The 21,184-nt window shown below is 40.7% G+C and overlaps 2 protein-coding genes across 4 annotated transcripts in view; both read right to left on the bottom strand.

Moving 5' to 3' along the window:
- Positions 1 to 3,599: 3,599 nt before the first annotated feature.
- lgmn (legumain) lies at positions 3,600 to 13,130 on the bottom strand. Of its 2 annotated transcripts, XM_075448250.1 has the most exons (14): positions 13,028 to 13,130; positions 12,541 to 12,706; positions 12,231 to 12,328; positions 10,755 to 10,836; positions 10,537 to 10,619; positions 10,322 to 10,397; positions 9,642 to 9,704; positions 9,412 to 9,478; positions 8,625 to 8,743; positions 6,566 to 6,655; positions 6,172 to 6,381; positions 5,891 to 6,061; positions 4,631 to 4,698; positions 3,600 to 4,048 (listed from the first exon to the last, which is right to left on the bottom strand). In XM_075448250.1, exons 2-14 carry the CDS (start codon positions 12,682 to 12,684, stop codon positions 4,006 to 4,008), a joined length of 1,314 nt encoding a protein of 437 aa, XP_075304365.1. In that variant the 5' UTR covers positions 12,685 to 12,706; positions 13,028 to 13,130; the 3' UTR covers positions 3,600 to 4,005. The 2 variants fall into 2 exon arrangements, with proteins under 2 accessions (XP_075304365.1, XP_075304366.1); XM_075448251.1 differs by lacking the exon at positions 13,028 to 13,130 and having other exon boundaries at positions 12,541 to 12,805.
- A 3,236-nt stretch (positions 13,131 to 16,366) lies between these two features.
- The window catches only part of pcnx1 (pecanex 1), a 38,542-nt gene continuing 33,724 nt past the window's right edge, over positions 16,367 to 21,184 (bottom strand). For both annotated transcript variants that reach the window (XM_075447513.1, XM_075447514.1), the window contains exons 29-36: positions 21,007 to 21,107; positions 20,626 to 20,776; positions 20,303 to 20,533; positions 19,937 to 20,211; positions 19,638 to 19,816; positions 18,939 to 19,369; positions 18,635 to 18,775; positions 16,367 to 17,620 (exon numbers count right to left, since the gene is read on the bottom strand). In XM_075447513.1, the coding sequence (XP_075303628.1) occupies positions 17,480 to 17,620; positions 18,635 to 18,775; positions 18,939 to 19,369; positions 19,638 to 19,816; positions 19,937 to 20,211; positions 20,303 to 20,533; positions 20,626 to 20,776; positions 21,007 to 21,107 (1,650 nt within the window). In that variant the 3' untranslated portion in view covers positions 16,367 to 17,479. The remainder of the gene's footprint in view (positions 17,621 to 18,634; positions 18,776 to 18,938; positions 19,370 to 19,637; positions 19,817 to 19,936; positions 20,212 to 20,302; positions 20,534 to 20,625; positions 20,777 to 21,006; positions 21,108 to 21,184) is intronic.

The following is a 21,184-nucleotide window of genomic DNA, read 5'->3' as shown; positions in this document are numbered from 1 at the left end:
TATGAAGAATTTCTTAGATCTAAAATCTTCCCTGTTACCTATAAAGAATTTCAAACAGTGATAAAAGCTATTCCCAGTGGCATTCTCCAATTGATAAAAGGTCATTTTGAAAGGCAAGAGGCAGAGAAAGTTGACTTTACCCTCTTTATTAATGGTATAAACATTATGAGTCACCATTGTAACAATAAACATATAAGGAATCATTTTTTCAGGAAAAGGAAAATTACACCTCGAGGGAAATTTGTATGGTCTTCCTCTTTCTCTGACATTAATTGGAAAACAACATGGCTCCTTCCACATAAATTTGTTATCTCCAATAAAATCAAAGAAGTTCAATATAAAATTATACATAACATCTACCCCACTAACAAATTTGTGTCAAAATTTGTCAATATTGATGCCAATTGTGTATTTTGTAATGCCGAAGTGGAAACGATTAGGCACCTTTTCTTTGAATGTAATTTTTCCCAGATTTTTTGGAAAAAAATTGAAGCTTACATCACATCACATTCCAACATACCAATTAATTTGAATGCCAAAGATATACTGTTATACTATAATAATAAAGATAGGAAAATGCAACACTTAATTAATCTGATTATTCTAATTGCAAAATTCCACATACATAAAACCAAATTTTCTAAAGGTCGACCTTTCTTTCCTGTTTTTGAAATTGATTTCAAGAACTACCTCGAATGTATTAAAAGAATTGATAATAAAAAATGTATACACACTGTTAACATAATTGAAGGAATATTTGGAGAAATATAATATGTCCTGCCATTTTCTTTCTTCCTTTTATTTAATTTCATTTATTTTATTATATTTAGGGTACCTATGTAATGACTTATGCACCTTATCCACTTTATGTCTCATATTGTATTTGTTTATTTAAATCCTTGATGCCTGACTGTTTTGTATTGTCCACAGTCAATGTTCTGATTGTGATTGGAACTTTTAAATAAAGTTTGAAGGAAAAAAAAAAAAAAAAAAAAAAAAAAAAAAAAAAAAAAAAAAGCCATGTTGGCAGAATGCTAGCGAGAAAACGCCATTCTCTCCGTTCGTTTACATTGTACGCGTGTGTTTTTAAATCAGTAAGTTTAAACAGTACGGAATTGCAAGAACATGCCTGGAAATCACTGCTGCGTTTCTTTAGTTGCACTGGCACCGACTGATTGATTTTTCGAGACAGTGAATGTGGTGATATGATAACCACAGTTTTTGTTTCGTTTTTTTAGACAAGACATGAGTTGCGGCAGCGCAGAATTCTTGGTGAACATTTCTTTCCGGAGTCCGTTTCAGCCGGTCGGACATTTTTTGAGTTGCAGCTAAGCTAAGCTTCAACTTTGTCAACACTGGGACAACGTTGTCCCAAAGGACATGGCGCAAACGGTCACGTGACCCAAAATTCCGCCACGCCCCCCATCGCAAGCTAGAAAATCCTCGCGCGTCGCAAGGGCGCGCACACAACTTTTTTTCTGACTTCGCGCGCGCTCAACCGGAAACAGCTGACCAAGATTAAGAAAAAATGAACACTGCAGAGACCGCGGTGACCGAGAGGATACGCCTCTACAAACATCTGTACGACACGTCTATGAAGTTAGACTGGGACAACGTTTGACAAAGTTCGTCTTGTTCTTGTTGCAAAGGACGAACAATCCACCTTCTCTTCTGTTTTTGCCGCAGCCGCTTAGCTCTGAGATACATATACAGTTCTACACCCAGAGTAAATTCATTCCGCATCAGATGTGCCAGCCTCTGCTGACGTGACACCACAGGTGGCATTGTGTATGCTTTCTTCGTATGCTTTTCAGCTTCTTTCCTCAACAGTGACGCCCGCTGGTCTGGAGAGAACTGCAAATGTGACGCATACTCGGCGCAAACTGCGCTTATGAGCTGAAGGAACAGTGAAGGGGCTGGCGCTTTCGATGACGTCATTAATGGTTCTCGAGCCAGAACAGTTGCGCGGTTGATTGGTAAGAATCAGGCTTAAGCCAGGCTTTCCGCTAAACCAGCTTCTAGGAATACCCCCCAGGTTAGGTTCATAGAGTCTGTTACTACGGTAACTGACCCTCTTTCTTGGGGTTGAGTTACCTCCCTTTATGAAACGGAAAACTCAGAGTTCCCCTCATTTCAGGGTTAATAAACTCAGAGTTTTCACTGAACCTGGTTTGTGAAACGGACCTCAGCTCGATTCGTAGAACAAAAACAAAACAAAACAAAAAAGTCTCGTCTCCTTTTACCTTTAAGTATTTGGTCACAAATAATACAGAAACAATAATGATAATAATAAACTTAAAAAAATTAAAAGACTACATCACGCGTAGCCTCATAGAAATCTGTTCAGTAGCTGTTGAAACATTTACTTTGTAAGAAGAAAAAGCGAGGAATCAGAGATATTAGTGTAAATTAAACAGGACTTGTGAGGATTACAAAAAAGTGGAAACAGAAGAAAACTCGGGGTGGTTCAATCTGGACCAAAGTGGTAAATAAAGAGACTGGATCCAGTGGAATTACTTTTAGTTCATCCATCCATCCATCCATTATCTTCCGCTGGTCCGGGGATCGGGTCGCGGGGGCAGCAGCTTGAGCAAAGAGACCCAGACGTCCCTGCCCCCGGCCACTTCCTCCAGCTCTTCTGGGGGGACCCCGAGGCGTTCCCAGGCCAGCCGAGAAACATAGTCTCTCCAACGTGTCCTGGGTCTTCCCCGGGGCCTCCTCCCAGTGGGACGGGCCCGGAACACCTCACCGGGGAGGCGTCCAGGAGGCATTCTCACCAGATGCCCGAGCCACCTCATCTGACTCCTCTCGATGCGGAGGAGCAGCGGTTCTACTCCGAGCCCCTCCTGGATGACCGAGCTTCTCACCCTATCTCTAAGGGAGAGCCCAGACACCCTGCGGAGGAAACTCATTTCGGCCGCTTGTATTCGCGATCTCGTTCTTTCGGTCACTACCCACAGCTCGTGACCATAGGTGAGGGTAGGAACATAGATTGACCGGTAAATCGAGAGCTTCGCCTTCTGGCTCAGCTCCGGTGCAGAGCCCGCACCGATCCGTCTTTCAATCTCCTGCTCCATTCGTCCCTCACTCGTGAACAAGACCCCGAAATACTTGAACTCCTCTAGCATTATGAACTTTTAGTTCATAATGCGGCTAAAAGACCAAACTTCCTTACAAAAAAACCCTAAATAAATAAATAACAATACCCACTATTTTCAGAGACCATACGGACCTCTGATTTCATTTATTTATTATTTTTTTTAAATACGACTACGGGCATCAGATCTTGAAAACTTCAGAGGAAACAAGCTTATTTTCATTTCCTGTCTTAAGATTGATCATTTCACCCATGATACGCAGTCAGTCTGTATGTAATTTAAACACAAGAAACCCTTCACTGTCATATATCAGATACCAAAACTAGCTCTCAGTGAGGCCAAATTCCCCTAAAGATTGACAAAACAAAGTACATGTGGGGTTCATCTGTCTTGGAGGAAGAGAAGTGTTCATGCATAAGGTTTCATTGGATAATGGACCAATCGAGACGTCACTGGACTTATCTTTTCAACAACAGCTCTAAGAAACAATTCCAAAGTCAGTTTGGGTTTTTAAATCAGATTTTATTTAAGATCACTGTATTACAACAGTCTCTTGTAGCTCAACAAACATTATGTCAAACATTCACGCTGGGCATTCGACACCACAAAATGAAACCAGAGAGCAATGCCGCGTTATGATCATCTTCTATATTTGGCAATAAAACATCCTCCTCAAACTCTTCAGTGATAGTGCAATTCATCATAAAATAAGTAAAAATTCTCAGTAAAATCAAAGAAAGTGTTTTAAAAATAAAAAAAGCAGAATAGTGTTTATAAAACAATAACGTCAACTCCACATCTGATTGATTCTCAAGCGGTGCAGAGAGAAGCCCACTTCTCTCAGTCCTTCCCACGTGGAAGAAGCAGATTTCATTAAAAGACCTGAACGGTATTTGCAAATTTCCTTTCAGTTGATGAAGGAACACACAGACTCCATGGCCAGCTGGATCCTGCAGAGCGAGACGACAAAAAAAAGAAAAAAAAAAAATGAAATGAGTTGACAGACTAAAGACAATCTGTACTGCAGCAGAAAGAGTTTCATGTGCGATATCTTTAGAATGGCTTCTGTTCTAAAAATATATAGTTATATATGATTAGTAAATATAAATAAAAACAATGACGTTTAACAACGTGCAGGGTAGGTCACTGATATCATTAAAGCCCCAGTGCAGATATAATGGGACAAACATTACTTAAAAAAAAATAAATAAATAAAATTTCAATGCTCTATGAGAAGTTTACTAGCCATAGATTAGCCACTGATTTTCAATTAGTCTGTTCCTCTGAAAGATGTAAATCTTAAAATAAGTCTTACAAGTATACTGTAGAGCTTCATTAAGATTAATGTGTGTTGCTTAAGATTTACTAAAACATCTTACTTTAATCTCGAAGAACCCAATTTAGATTTTAAAGTAAATGTGTGAAAGATTAATGACCAGCTGGATTCCAACACATCACAATCAGATTGATGCTAATGACTGAGAATATAAAGACAACAGGGGGGGGATAAAATGAAGGGAAGTAGACCATACCTCTCCACAGGGTATCCCCTTTCACACAGGTTCACCAGAGCATACAAGTGTCTGAGCGCATATTCATACTGAAACACAACAGAACATCACAGGTTAGTCTGTATTTTACACAATGGCCTTCTTACTCTCTGTTACACTGATGGTACGTGAAATGTCAGGACGTTCCAGTAAAAGTTCCCGTTTAAGACCACACAGCTGCACGAAAGTACCTGGGAAATACTGAGCTTATTTGTCTGATAAAAGATTTTCCCCCCATTCAGCTGGTTCATACTGACACAGTAAACAGTGCGTGACGCGTCTGATGGAGATGCAGCAACCGTAATGAAAGGAGTGACAGCATAGTCTGTTTGGAGTTCATTCATGCACCTCACCCAGTCACTGTTTTTATGGCTCGGCATTACAGTATAGAGAAAATTTTATGACTGTTTATCGTGACATCCATATCACCCTTCCCCTCCCCAATTATTTTATAATAATTTATGAATTTTTCACAACTTTCATACTTGATCATCTCAGATCTGAGATGATCGAGACTAAGTTTTGCAGACATGTTTAACATTCCAAGCGTTCTTAGGTGGCTTGCACAAATTTCTGAGATTTCATTGTGGTATATTTAACTACATTTCTCACACTTGGGAGCAAGTGTGAGCAGTACAGATCCATCTTGAGTCATTAACGTGTAGTTCAATTTTCAATCACGTAACACACCAAAATGCCCTCATGTGAATCAACTTATTCAGTGTTAAGCAACATAAACGTACATGTTCATGGACTGGACTTTCGACTTAGATAAATTCATCCACGTCACATGAATTTTCTCTTTTGCACCTGAAACTGTCTGCGTACATCCGAATTTTATTGCAGTTTGAAGAGAGAAAAAAACAAAAAAAAAAACAAAAAAAACTTTCATCTTTACTAACGTGTTAACTTGCAACTATTCTAACACGATAATTATAAAATAAGAAGGGGAGGATCGCAGTTTATTCTTAGTCTAACTGGATTTGGGTCAGCTGAGTGCGAAAGAATAGATGAATGCGAGCCTGGTACCTGCTGATGAATAGCATGTGAAACGGACATGTGCGCGTTTCCACTTAAGAAGCAGAACCAGACTCTAGACGTGAGGAAGTTTCAACCATTAGCTACTGATGAATTTGGTCAAAAGCGTGACGCAGCGACCACATTTGGGAATTTGGATGCGTCTCGGCCCTGGTGTGCTCAGATGACAAGAAAAAGAAAAAGGATCGTTCCAAGCCACTCTACCTCCGTTTTGTGCCAGTTGAAGCAGTGGTGTTTGTAGGAGCTGACGGAGGCCTTGTAGCACTGATGCTGGGAGAGCTCTGCTCGGTCATTGAGGAGTTCCTCAGCCTTGAGCTTATTGCCCATCACCTTCTCCACCAACAGGCGCATAGTGTCAGCCAGCATGTCCCTGATCTGAACACAAAGGTTGGAAAAGATAAAAAATAAAAATCACAGAGTGCGTTAAAAGCCACAACACAGGACTTGGAATGAACTCACTTTATAGAGACTTTGTTGCTCTTTACCTTGAGGTGGCTATCAATCTGTCTCAGCAGGGTCCTTGCAACTCTGATATCATTGGAGAACATCATCTTCCTCTTCAGGATGGCCAGAGGAACGTCAGGGCTTGGGGTGAGATCCACGTCCTTAACCCGCGGTGGGGACATCTGAGGAGCGGGTGGGCTGTATGCTTTGGGATTACCCTGAAATTCTACAACTTTCATGTGGGCCAAAGTCTGCGGACAAAGTAACAAACATAAGAACCAGAATAAAATAAATTGTTCTGTATTATCACTCAAAACTGTCAGGCTCAAAAAATAAATAAATACTTCCCCACAAAGTTTCACTGATCTACAGACTAATTCATAATGACTTAATTAAAAATGTTCCTTGTCCTCAGTGCTTGTTCTCGTCTCTCACCTTGTTTCCGAACTGCTGGACGTGGCTGGTGTTAGTGTGGCTCTTCACAATCTTGAACTGCTTCAGCAAAGTTTCTTTTGTCAGGTCCTCCTGAGAGTACAATGTCGGATAAGAATAACATGAGAACAGACATATTTCCACATCCAGCCTGACCAGTAATCTATTAGTATTATCCCCCCCCAAAAAAAATAAACACAAAAGGAAGAACGCAGCGATGTTTCATTTTACTGTTTGTGTTTTATTTTCTGTTGAATGTACTTTTACGTGCTGATGGAAACAACACAGCTCTCATTCTGCTGGTTAAAAACAAATGACAGCAGCTGCTGTTGATAAGGCTCGCCACATCCTTTTCCTGTCTTTTGAACACCAGGTGTTTTCGTTCCTTTTCTAGCCTAAGCCTGTTGTACTGTTTTATACACACACACACCTGGATCTGAGAGAAAATTACCATAAATTTGAATCAACAAAAACAAGAGAATAAAATATGACATTACATGCGCAAACAAAAGGTGTCTAAATCTTCTTGCATGTGTGTACAAGCAGCTTTAATAAGCAGCACTGCAAGAGCTTGATGTGTCAGTCTTAATGTGCTTCAGATGACTTTTTATTCTGAAGTATGACTGAGGACTTCAGCTTTGAATCTGTAGTGCAACGCCCTTAGCCTCAAAAGGGAAGCTCAGACTGCCCCAGTGTTTTACTATTTTGATGAACCAGCACCAACCAATCCAGACTACTGGCAGGGTGGAACTCTAACAGGTTATAGAAGAAAATAACACAAGAAGGTGTAGAGGAGAGTTGGTGTGCGTTTGCTAAAATGGCAGACGCGATTCTGGAAACTTTCGTATCTTACTTAAAGATGTTAAACTACAGCAGAATTGGATTCAGTTTGTTCGGAGACGTTGCAGAGACCCATTAAAAACACCAGGGAAGACAAAGGGTCGGACGTTTCACACAATTGACCCGCAAACAGCTGGGTTTGTTAACTATGTTAATCATAAAGGGTGACACTGTTCCACTGTTTATCGGAGAGACCCCCCCACAAGTACGAGCAGGCACATCCAGTAAGTCCTTTTCTTTTCACGCGTTTTCTTGCAAGACGCTGGGGCCGATTGTCCTCCACTGTGTCCACCGTTTCCCCGGAGAAATGAACGTGTTCAAAAAGGCAACGGGAAGCAGGCTGCTCCAGGGGAGGCGGCTGATAGAGATTTTCTCCATTCTTGGACAGACAGACCCACACAACTGTACCAGTTTGTTGCTAAAAATGAACGAAGTGCAAGCGGGTGCTGTGTCTTATGTGAAAAGCTCTTTCTTTTGCCGTGCAGTGAGTGAAAGTTAGCGGCCCTGATCATTATTCTACTGCCATTTTTCCCTTAAGATGAGCGTGAGTAGTAGAGCGAGTATTGCAGAATCATGGATAGTTTGCGGAAGTGCCGATGCACGTGTGGAGCAGATAAGCATATTCATAAACCCACACTAACTGAATGAGGAACAAGTTGGAGTCATGACTCATGCATTATTAAGGCCATGAGAAAACAAGTGAGCTGTTAGGGGATCAGAAACTGCCAGAGTGGGACTTTAAATTTTGGTCTACAGCAAGCAGGCAGTTAGTTTAACAGAAAAAAGGTTAAAGGTGTAACAGAAAGCAACAATTTTCTGTGTTACCATGCATTATGTGCTGGGCTGCAAGTTTGGTTCTCTTTGGACAGAGCGGGGCTAGCTTTTTGCATCTTCATGCCAACTATACCCTGGATAAAAATGTAATGATGTGCACCTTGGTTATCATTTAAAGTATACAAGTTGTTCGCACGCCGTTTTCACGTTTCACATTTTAAAAACTTATACGTCACAAATGTCAATGTCAGAATATTTCCAAAAACGTTTAAAATAGTCAAACTTTTAACTGTGAGCACACCTGGAATTTCACTTAAGGTTCTGTTCTTTGACTTTGGGTGTCAAGCGACTAAACTATAAATGCATTTTTTCCACTTTCATAATTCTCTTTAAAACAACTTTCAGAAGATGCCTGTAATTTGTGCACAACGGGGAAATGATTACCCACCACATCAGAGTCTTCCATCCAGTTAACACTGTACCAGTCACCGAGGTAGGTTTCCCTCTTATCGTCATAGTAGCAGGCGTACGAGGACTCATGTGCGTTGGCTGCAGTGGTAGCATACACTGAAAAAATAAAATACATTTAGACAACAGAAACTTTTGGATTTAATTGCAATTAATTCCACAGTTAAGGGGAAGTTCATTATTTATTTATTTATTTTTTGTTTGCAGCACAGACGCCGACTTTCATCAAACTGTTATCGGTGAGTAGAAGAACGTATCAGTCATATGCCAGAAATAAGGTCCAGACTAAAAATAAATAATGAAGTTCTCCTTTAAATACACCCCTTGGTCAAAAGATATTAAAGCAGATGCTTGGCCCTTGCAGATCCTATCATGTTTAATCACATGATACCTGTCACATGACAGTCACAAATGACCACACACCCTAATGCTGATGTTAGTGTATCAGAAGGCATGACAAAAGACTAACCGATTAAAACTGAAGACCACAACCCACAGGGCTGACTTCAGTCTAGTCTAGACATAATAAAGGACATGAAACAAGTAAATGTAAAACTTTGCTGAGGCTAGCGCAATGTGTGCTTTCAGTCCCTTTTCATTTTTATTTCGTCTGCACCTGCCTGTGAAGTCAAAGAGTCATGAGGAAAAGCCGTGTTCATGTTGAGGGTTTAAGCAGTTCGCCAACTGACAATTTTCTTATTTGTTTATTTTCTTTCATCACTTGGCTGCACTGGAATTTCATGCCGATTAAGAGAAGTTCGACTCACCGTCAATATCAGCAGGCAGATGGTTCATCATTGACCCGGACTCACATGCCTCAATGTAGAACACCATCTGTGTGCGCAGGAAAGGGACGTTTGATTGCACAAAAAAGGACGACAAAACAAGAAGTGTTACAATACGATATTTCAGTGAGGCTACGTGATCACCTGACATTACAGTCAGGCGTGTCTGCTAACAACTGCACAGCACACTCAATTTGTATTACAAAGAGTACCTTTTTGTACTTCTTATTTTTGTGCATGTAGGTAATGGCTTCTTGGAGGTCTTCAACGTGGAGCTGCAGAAAGAAAGAGGAAGTTTCAGCGCAGGTGAACTACCACACCAAACGTCTTGGCATGGATGGATGGGCTGTATTACGTAAACAAAGAGACTTTATATCAAGAAAGGTGGTGTGTAAAAATAAATAAATCTATGAACTGGACAGAGCATCAGGCTGATAGGTGCTTCAGCATTAATGGACAATTTGTTGTAACAAACTCCCAGGGACAGAGGCCATAGTTTGGAGCATTAAGCTACATACAAACCTGGCATCCTAACATGCTTACAGTGATAATGATAAACTTACTATGATTTTAAGGGGTCTTATATACCACTTTCAGTTAAACTTTTTACATTAGAGGCAGACAAAGTCCATAAAACACTGATGACAATGTCATTAGTTTCTGAAGACTCGTCGTGCTGATCTGGTGTAGTTTCAATATGCAGAATATTTGTAAAGACTGACCTGAATTCATGTTTGAGCATGGCTATGGTGAATGATTAATATAGGACACATGACTGATCTTAAGAGTCTGAAAATATTAGAACAGTTCTGGTATCTTTTTCATTGTAGAGATGTTGGTGGTTAGGGTTTGCTTCAGTGAACAGAGAGTTTAAAAAAAATAACACCCTTACATCATCATTAGGAAAGGCCAGAAGACCAGGTGCGCCGTGATCGGTAAAGTACACAAACACATGATCATCGGGACCGCTGCCAACAAATGCAAAACAAGGTTAGAAAGGAAAAAAAACCTGTTGAACCAGATTAAGAATTGTTCTGTGTCTGGCGTCTTTGCTTTGAGAGATTAACTGTTTGAAAAATAAATAAATAAATAAATAAATTCAGTTACCTCTTCAAAACTTTGCCAGAACCACCGATGACCTTTGACGAGTCACCCTTCAGCACCGCCAGGAAGTTTTCTGGGGTCACATGCTGCGATAACAGTGACAAACAAGGTCAGAAACTATCAAAGCCTCTCCAACCAATCTGTGATCAGTGTTTTCAAAAGCTGCCATTTGCATATAAAAAAAAAAAATTAAAAAAAAACATTTGCGCAGAAGCACTCACGTCCCCGGTGTAGTCAGTGGGCACTCCCTTGTACACATCTGTGCCATTTGGCCTGTTGATCACTTCCCCGGGGGTTGGGTTACTGGAAACAAAAGCAAGATTCAGAGGGGGAAGCGCAAATGGCTGACCAAACACTTTCATGACATGACAAGGAAACAGATGATGAAGGACAATGATTAACAGATCAGGTGACGGTGTAAACCTCACATTGCTTTACCCTCCCCCATTTCCCCATTGATTGGTGTCCTGCGAAACAAATAACAAGATGGGCTCTTGAAACTAGCTATACATTAACCTCGAACCTAACAGATCTTTATATCAGTCATATAGAGCGTGACACAGATATAAAATAATCAGTGTTGCATAATATCACGGAGCCATGGAAACAATCAATAACAGCAGTGTGACCCCAGTCTTGAGAAAATCCTTAGTCGTCACTTAACCCGACACTTGGATGTATTTTTCTCAGTAAATACATTACGATCCAAGAAAACAAATGCCAAATATTGTCTTGTTTGTTGATGCCATTAGACACTCCATGGTTGTGAAGTAAGCCCAACAGAAAAGTATTGATTACCCTGAAAGGATAAGTTGGTGGATAAATTACATTTCTTTCAAAGGTTTTTACTACCATCAAAGAAAGAGTTGATCCCGTGTATGTATGTATGTATATATATATATACACACACACACACGATTTTCATGAAATCAAAGCTAAACCAACTACAAGTATTGTTGAGCACTTGTGTATTTAACACTGTGTGAAATATAGAGCTGATCTCAAGCACTGCTGAGCCACGGTCAATGGCAAGCAGGCTAAAATTCTGAGGAGGCTCCATAATTGCTTCCTTGTGACTTTAATGAAGCCTGTTCATGGTGAATGACACAAGGCCGACATGCCGCAGCGACATGAGAAATGCCAAAGAGCCTGTGTGGTTTCTCTGTCGGTTACAGATGATATGGAATAGAGCTGCAGCTAAAAACCACTGCAAAGATAATGAAATATGCTCTTCATTATCTCCAAAAGCCCAGAGTTGCGGCACCAGATTGATTGATTTGGCATTAACAATGAAGTTTTTCCTTGTCTTATGTTGACAATACGATAGCCGGAAAATTTCTGCTTTCACACAGCTAATAAGACCAAAGAAGCAATCCGAGACACGGTGAAAATGTGATGGTCATTATTTCACAAGTGAAATTCATCATTTGTGGAAAATACATGCTATAAATAATGAAATGACTGTTTACACTACTGGTCAATTAAAATACACTGTAATGCATGTAAATAATGAACAAATTCGGCAAAACAAAACAAACAAACAAAAACCAATGGGACCTGCATAATAGTCATTTGTAAAGCTTGAATTTGATGTTTTTTGTGTTTTACCTTTCCATGAAAGAGCGATCAATATGACTGATAAGGTTTTTCAGGGGAAAGAAGAACTAAATTTAAAAAAAAAAAAAAAGCAAACTCACTTCTCATTTTGGGCCAAGTCATCATACATCATAACCACAATCTGCTCATCTGGGATGCCGTTCTTGTGGACGATCTGGTAGGCATGGCAGGCATCGGCCTGTGCGAGAGCAGAGCAAGAGACAGGTCAGCGGCACATCACTGCAGTCTTTGAGCTTTTTAGGGGTTTCTGAGAGGAAGTAGCTTGTCTGAGGGTCAGGTTTATGTTGTCAGAAGCAAATGGGGATTATAAGAGAAAACAGAGTCATGCACACACTAGTTTACAGTATGAAAACAGCCTCATGTAGCTTCTCCCACTTAGACTCCTCTCACCTGGTGCCTGTAGTTGTACCAGCCGTTCGAACCGGCTACAATAAGCACCCATTTTTTCCCACTTTTTTCGGTCTCCGCGGAGGGAAATCCGACAACCAGTCCGGCAACCAGGCCGATCAGGGCGAAGAGGACCGTCTGACGCATTTCCTTGTCTTCTGTGGGAATCCTAAATAGATTACAAAGGGGGGGAAAGCTCTTCTTGTCAAATTCACTCTCAGAATGAAGAAAGGTCCACCGTCTGATCCGTTAGACAACGCATATGTTGACAGTTAAAGATGAAAAAAAAAAAAAAAAAAAAGGACAAACAAGCCACCTGATGTCTGCAAGTCACATGATATTCGTATCCATTCTGGGAAGCTAGCTATGTCCTAGTAGCACAGGAAGCTAACTAAGGAGTAGACTATTTGAAAGTTTAGAGAGCTTTAAAGCAAAGAAAACGCATCCCGGATAAACACCTTTGGAGACCGGCAAAAACATGTTTCATTACCTTTTCTTAGCTGCGTTGTTCTGTGCAGGAGGCAGTGAAGTAGCTACAATGAGAGGTCAGGCGACTGTCAATGCCAAGTATTTATGTGACGTCGGGAAAACTGTTGGCAGGGATTCTTCCACAGCAGCCAATCACAGCGCCCCGGGGGGTGGGGGGGGGGGGGGGCGCAACTGTAAACAGTCATGTGGTTTAATAAGAGGAAAAACATGCATGCCCTTGCCTGTTTTCCAATGAAAGTGAAAAACTGTTTTAACCAGGCTTTTTTTTTTTTTTTTTTTATCAAATGAGATCATAGTCTATGTCATATGGAATGATAACAAAGTACTACATCAAATGGCTCTGGGAGGGGATGTCCCACAGAACAACATCCCACTACCGATAGAATAATGTGGGTCACCCCTCCTTTTTGGAAGGATGTTTTTTGTTGGATTTATTTACAGTGTATTTTTCGGGATTTTTGCTCATAAAAAAAATTAAATAAATAAATAATAGTCATTGTGCTTGTCTATGTCATGGTGATAGTTTTTTTTTGTGTGTGTTTATTTGTCTTCAGAAATTATTTGCCAGTCTTTGATTTTATTGTCTTGTTGTTTGTGTCTCTTTGATCTTGGTTTGGGTTACTTCGTCGTTGCTTGGCCTCTCTGTGTATAAAAATTAGAGCTGTCCTGAAGATTATATGTTGAATCAGACTATAAAAGATTTTTATATAGTGATGCTCCCTTGAGGTGAGGACAAAATGCTGAGTTTGAATGTTCTTTAGATAAGAGATTCTGCAGTAAAAGAGTTATGTTTGACTGCAGTCACCCTAACAAACACAAACACACACACAGCTGGAAAGCTGGAAAGCTTGAATATGATTGATTTGTACCATTTACTCTTGGACGCTTAGTCTATTTGCAAATACAAATAAAATGACGTCGTCTTGTGTCTGTTACGATTGTTCTTTGAGCTCTTTTTTTTTTTATACGTGCGAGCCCACACAGCTGAAAGTACTATTTCTATTTCAAATCAGAAGTTGACAGGTGAAAAAGCTAATTGTTAACAACATATTTCATAGTTTTCTATTTGTAATTAATCTTGTAAACCTTTGTTGGGGCGTAGTAGGGTGGGAACTGCTGGATCAAACTCAATTAGCATGTAAAACCAATCTGATAATGTTTCATAAACATACATGAAACAGCCTCTGAAAATGAGAGTTTAACTTTGGAGACTTTAAGTAGAATTTGCTGATAATACACGTAACTCCTTCATTTTCAAGGGTTTTTTTGTTTCATGAAATACACCTTCGGTCCTGATCAGGTCTTAAAATGAAATAAATACGACCTAATGACAGCAACAACATTACATTTTACACTGCGTCATTTAATTAAGAAAAACTGAGCCAAAACACAGAAGCAATGTGTGTGTGAAAAACTTAAAAGCAACTCAAGGGTCAACAGCTTGTAAAACCACCTTCATGAGCAATGAGTTGAAGTAATAATTTTCTGTATGACGTTATCAGTTTCTCACTGATTGCTGTGGAGGAATTTTGGCCCACTCTTCTTTACAGCATTGCTTCAGTTCATTGAGGTTTGCAGGCATTTCATGTGCAGGTCTCTAAAGATCCCATCAAAGCTCTTCAATCGGGTTGAAAACTGGACTGACTGGGCCATTGCAACACCTTGATTCATTTTTTCCCCCAGACATTCTGTTGTAGATTTGCTGCTGTGTTTGGGATCATTGTCCTGTTGATGACCCAGTTTCAGCCAGGCTGTAACTGTCAGAAAGATGGCCTTACTTTTGTCTTTAGAATACTTTGGTATCCAGAGGAGTTCATGGTGGACTCCATGCCTGCAAGGTGTCCAGGTCCTGTGGCTGCAAAACAAGCCTAAATCATCAGCCCTCCACCACCGTGCTTGACAGCTGGTATGAGGCGTTTGTGCAGATATGCTGTTTGTTTTTTTCCAAACGCCATTTCCAAACTCATTTACATATAAATGTACATTAGAGTCTTCTAATACATTTACAATTACAGTCAGAAATGCAAATTTACTGTACATGAATTATTTCTACTATAAAGCGTATATTGAGTGTTTTGTTTTTTTCTCCCCTGGGGGCGAAGTGATTAAAATTGCCGTTACCATGGCAAAAGCTTAACTTGATTATGATTGACTGCTGCGTGCAACTTTTCTGTAGTAGCAAAAGCATACATTTTTCGACAAGTCACTTTACTGACCAACGTTAAGTACAATGGAAAAAATATCCGTCGTGCTCTGTGCAGATTTGAGAAAGAGGTTCCTCACTTCAAACTTCAATCCAAGTACAGCAGTTTAAATGTAAGTACAAGCTATTGAGAAGTGTTTTCATGGTGCCTTTGAAGGATCTTTTCATTGAGAAGCTGTTGCCTTAGAAAGATGCCTAAATGAACAACTTTAACCATGAAGATCAAGTTTGCAGTTGATCACATGCACACACAAGAACTCTTATTTAGGCCATATGAATAAAAGATTTGTGTTATACATTCAGGAGTAAAGCTCGGACATTTTAGCATCAGGAATGCTTTAGTGGCCATTAAGTACGGTGGTGGTAACATCATGCTAAGGACCTGTTTTGTTGCAAGTGCGACTTGTAGATTGTACAAAGTGGATAAAATAATGATAGAACATTTTTCCTGATTGAAACTATGCCTACATGTCACATCTCTTCTTATATTGGTGTAAATTCAGCAGGAAATGTTAGAAGAAGAGAGCGATTCTTAATAAGATTAAGCTAAATTATACAAGGTCGCATGAAGATCAGAATGATCATGTATTCACTTTTTATGGCTTTCTGCAATATTAGAAATGTACCGCTCTCTGGTCGGCCTAGCTTTTAACGTGTTCTCCACCAAGCCTGTCTAAGTTTCTAATTTCATCTGTTCCTCACAGCACATGCAAAAAGCCCCACCTAGCACTTTTAAACTTATGGAGTGTCCTTGTTTTGTCAAATTAAAAATGTAAGTTGTACAATCACTTTCCTCAGAAACGGATCAGTTCTTAGAATTCATTGACAGCCTAATTTTGCCATGCAGACAATAATCAATCCATAAAAATCACAAATTGCTTATTTCACTTAAAGTAAATAAGCACTTCTGTCACCACTGGCTCTGTGTATCACAATATGTAAAGCCATTCATTCAGAAGACATGCTAAAGCCATCAAATACAAACTAAATGCTCTTGTTTTTATCAATTTACACCCCAAAAACCAAGCTTACACTTCAAAATAAGTCAACAAAATTCCGGGTACTGTTTAGTGTCCTATTTTGAAGAACAAACATTTGAATCAACACAAAAACGGATAAGGATTGAGAGGAGGCGTATTAAAGACAGCAATAAATCAAACTTTTATTCCTTCATATAGAAAAGAAGTTAAATAGTGAAACAGTCCATCAAAATTTGCGGCATCTTGTTTTCAACCAATGGTCCTCAATACATTAATCTTTGTCCCAAAATGAAAGAAAAACAGCAAAAGAAAAGATGTAACAAAGTGTAAATATTATGTTCACTGTAATAAATATTGAAAACAAAATATTCTATACATAGACATTATATATATATATATATTTGTGTAAATATATATATGTATTGATAAATTCATATACAGTAAAAAGTTATTTTCAAGTTTATCAAACAAAAATTATTAAACTAAAATGGCTGAAAACAGAATAATGATTGCATTTTTTTTTTCATTCCCAAGGCATCGGTAACCATGGCCACTCAGTCTGTAATAAATAAAATGTGATATAATCTAAAGATTGTAGTGCATTGCTGTAAATAAAAAAAAAAACAACAGAAAAATCATAGTGCAGGTTCTTGTTTTCTTTGCGCAAATGAATCTTGCAAATTTAAAAAGAATTAAGGAGGAATGACAACAATGAGACAGAGTTTGTGGGGGACAGCGCCGTCTAGTCTGACTTCTGTCTGTTCTGCGCCACAACTTTCTCTGCAGTCTTGGCAGCCAAAATGAGAAAAAAAACAAAAAGCTTTCACATGGCAGATATTTAATAAACGTATTTGGCAAAATATTAAAGGATTTACAAAAACAAGAAAAATCTCCACACGCTTTTTACACTCAGCTCTGTCAGTATTTCTGAGAAAAATCGCTGCTGAAATGCATAGAAATTAATTACCAGTAGCAAGAACTAACTTAAGGGTCGTTTACTGTCATGCAGCATTTCTGAGACACAACGCAAGGCAGATACTGTGGATGTGTGTTGCTGCAGTGAAGCATGTTGGATAAATGTATTCTCTGCCTGTGTTTGCACTTTTCCCTGGCTTCCTTTCCCCCTCAGCGATAAGGAATGGGGGGGAGGGAGCGAAAGCTCCCATTCCCTGTTTGCCCGCAGGCTCCTGTGTCCTGCTGAAAGCCAGGAAGATCTGGCTCCATCTTCACACAAGCGTGTCTTTCTGTGTGATGTGTGTGCTTGCTTGTCTCAAACCTCTGCGCCCAACTCAATGACTCCAGTCTCAATAATGGGCACTAGCTTATCTTCCACCTGTACCAGCAGGATGGTCTTGTCGATATGGGAGCGATTGGCTGGGTCTCGACTACAAGGCACCCACCGGTGAATCACCTGCAGGGGCCAACACAGGAGGCGGATTAGGGAGAGGAAGCATCTAATCAAATTTACAAAAGCGTTTGTTAAAGCAAGCGGCTCAGAGAAGGTGTTAAAGGGGAAGTTCGTTTTTTTTAAACCATGACCTTATTTCTGGCATAACATACGTTCATCTACTCACCGATAACAGTTTGGTGAAAGTCGGCATCCTTCGGACGATATTTAGATCACTCGAGATCCGCGTATATCCATATAACGGGAGTGAACAGGGTATAGACAATACAGCCTCTAAATAAGGCATTATCTGTCTTTATTTCACCAATACTTTAAGCCGAATGAATGAATGAACGCATTCTATTGCACTGTTAGCTCATAGCTGCCATGTTGTTGTTATCCGGGGCTATCGGGGGGCTTATGGGGGCTTTCTACACACGCGTCTAGTGGGATGACTTCATCGACGCTGTTCATAACTTTCACCAAACCATTATCGGTGAGTAGATGAACGTATTTTATGCCAGAAATAAAGTCCAGGTTTAAAAAAACGAACTTCTCCTTTAAGAGGCCACAAATAGGACACGTACATGTAGACATTTTTAAATCCAGGTTAAAGACATTTCTGTTCTCATGTGTCTATGCATGAAATATCTTTTAACTTATCTAGACTGTTGCCTGATTTTAAATTCATTTAAATGATTTTATTTGTTTCTCTTTATATTATTTTATGTATTTTTAATGCTTCTTGCACTCCCTGCTGCAATGCTTTTATTTTATGTAAAGCACTTTGAACTGTTTGTACATGAAATGTGCTATACAAATAAATTTGATTTGATTTGATTTACAAACTACATTCAAATTGTAAAATGAAAGAAGAGGTCAGAAATTTGAATAGATCAGACAAAGCAGCAAAATCCAAACTGATCATTTTTTACTCTCAGATTTCCAGTATTTAACTTGAATTATTCAGTGTGTAAATGAGTGGAGGTAATCTGGTTGATGGAGGCTGATGTGTTACAACTGTTAGAGAAGACTTACATGTCCTTCCATGCCCTCGACAGGGCTCCACTCTCTCCAGCAAGTCCGTCCTGCTCTCAGTCTCATGGTCTCGTCAGGCCACTGCAGCTCCTTGCGCTTCGATAAGTTGATGGTCTCCAGCACCTGACTCGCTTCCACAATCTGAGAGACATCATAAAACCTCAACAGTAGAAATCAAGTAATCATGGGGAGCTGAGAGCTGATGCCAGAATTTCTCTGGCAGTTATCCCAGGTTCATGGTCCCAGTGAAAATGAGCTGCTAAGTGATGTCACTTCAGCTTATTTCTACAAAATATTTACAAACCTGCACTCTGTAGGAGATGTCATCTCTCCGTATGGTGGAGACGGATGGGTTGTGCTGCTGTGGGTGATGATGATAGTGATGATGCTGGCTGAGGGGATCTGTGACGGTGCTGCAAACGCCGTCGTTGCCAAGGAGGCCGACCAGCGTGTGACGCTTGCAGGGAGGGATGCTGTGGCTGGAGAGGGAGGATGAGGGGCCGGTGGGGTCAGAAGTGGAGCCAAGCCGGAGCTGCAGGGAGGTGGGGAGAGTGCGCAGAGACAGCTGGCTGGTGGAGGAACGACGACAGGGCTCCAGGCCTGTTGTGGAGGTGCGCAGGGAAGAGTGACGGCTGCTGCTGTAGCGGTATGATGATGACTGGCTGGCCATAGAGGCTCGGGCGGGGGAGTGGCGTACCAAGCCCGATTGAACGGATTGAGAACTCTGACTGGTGCCTGGATACCAGGAGGTGAAGAGAGATGTCAAATCAGAGGTGAATCCCACTGAATTCTAAAGATGAAAATCCTGCCGGGTACAAGAATGTGTTCTTTCCACAGAGCCTAAAGCTAGAATGGCTAAAATATAGCATGACATACCCTGACATTCATCTCCTCAGGTATCCATTGGAAAAGGAAGGCAGAGTTCAAAATAACCCAATTCACATATCAGTGTTGTTGATATGCTGTGGCTTCTAAAAAGAGACACACTTTCAGTAGTTCTCACCCAGAGAATGTGGCTGGTATGAATGAGGAGGAACAGGTCCAGAGGTGCCACCCTGCGACATCGAGCTCTGCTGAGAGTCGCCACCTGTCACATTCCCACTGCCGCACGACAACCCTCCTGCATCTGAATCCTCAATATTCCCGCCGCTGTTACAGCCTGCACCACAGCCTTTCCGTAACCTGCAAGAAAATTTTGTCTAATTTTGACCAAACGTAACCTAAATAAAAAGAACTCTGAACAAAATATCACAAAAGATTGTTTTCCCAAAGCCTAACAGCTGAACCACTGCGGTCACAAACCTGTGCCAGGTGCTAACGACAAAGTTGCGGATGTTTGCGACGCTGATGGGGCCTCCCAAGATGTGTCCGAGCTGTGGGTGCGAGTTGCAGTAGGAGGTGGTCAGAGGAGATACGTAGATTGGATATCCAATAGGCTGGTCGCAAGACGAATTGATCATGTTACGCAGAGCCTGCTTGGCGTTCTGGATGCTCCCACGCTCTGGGTTTCTGTTTCTCAGGAACACCAGCTCCTGCTGCTGTCCTGCCCAAAGGCCCCGGACACATTCTTTATTCACCTGCAGCACAAGTGATGATATTAAAAATGCAATGTTTCACCTTAGATTTAGTGGCAATCACCGCATCGGACTCAATCTGTTGCAGTCCCACCTTTATGACGCGGAAGCTGAGGTATCGTCGATTGAGCATAATGATTTTGTACTCGTTGGTGCCTTCGTCCAGGACGTGGCGCAGGGCGAGGAGCGATGGGGCGTTGGACAGCACAGCGCTCCTCCAGGCTGGGTCGCCCTCGTGAGCGATGACCAGGTTCTGCTGGTGGGAGGAGATGGCCTCAAAAAGAACGGCTGGCTCTTCGTACTCGTCGGGGGAGGTGAAGTGGTCCTGACAAACAACACAAAGGCAGAATGATCAAATTTGACCCGACTGATCAGGGTGAAGGCAGGCTTTTCTCAACAACACCTTCAGAACCTCACCTGGTGTAATTTGAGAGACATTCGGATTCCAGGCACCACAACTTTCCTGAGCAGTTCCATGTCTGCAAAGATCCACTCGTCTCGCACTGACGAGATGCGGAAATCTCCCTTAAATAATGCATGAAGTCCATAAAGGAAAGACTCCAGATTGCTGAGATGGAGAGCAGAAATCAGAGATAAAAAAGACAGATATAAATAAAATACAAGTGTGTATGCCTTCAAAGGTAATGTGCATTTTCATTTTTCTGATAGTTAAGATACCAAACATTAAGAGTGTGATTGTATCAAGAGACCAAAATTGATGCTCCTGACCTACATAAGAAAACATACCCTGATACATTATAGACCATTAACCTACAATAATAAAGATTACTAGCTAACCTGGACATGTGATGGGCTGCAGTTCCCAGAGCTCTCCTTCCCAGCACACACAGGCCAAAGCAGAGCAGCACCAGAGCTGAGTCTTTCTCACTGTCAAGTGGCTATAACGCAAAGCAGAGACGGGGAAGACTTGTGAAACTCAAATCTCTTGTGCGTATCCTTTCATCTTAACTTCATC

The sequence above is a fragment of the Odontesthes bonariensis genome, chromosome 17 (genome assembly GCF_027942865.1).
Source record: "Odontesthes bonariensis isolate fOdoBon6 chromosome 17, fOdoBon6.hap1, whole genome shotgun sequence".
Taxonomy (NCBI): Eukaryota; Metazoa; Chordata; class Actinopteri; order Atheriniformes; family Atherinopsidae; genus Odontesthes; species Odontesthes bonariensis.
Note: the sequence above shows the minus strand (reverse complement) of the source record. Positions and strands in the feature narration are given on the sequence as shown.

Coding starts and splice junctions, on each gene's coding strand:
- lgmn (XM_075448250.1), bottom strand. CDS start 12,684: ATGCGTCAGACGGTCCTCTTCGCCCTGATCGGCCTGGTTGCCGGACTG. Junction 8,744..9,411: donor TCTGCCTGCTGATATTGACG/GTGAGTCGAACT, acceptor TTATTTTTTCAG/TGTATGCTACCACTGCAGCC. Junction 6,656..8,624: donor GGATGGAAGACTCTGATGTG/GTGGGTAATCAT, acceptor TTGTACTCTCAG/GAGGACCTGACAAAAGAAAC.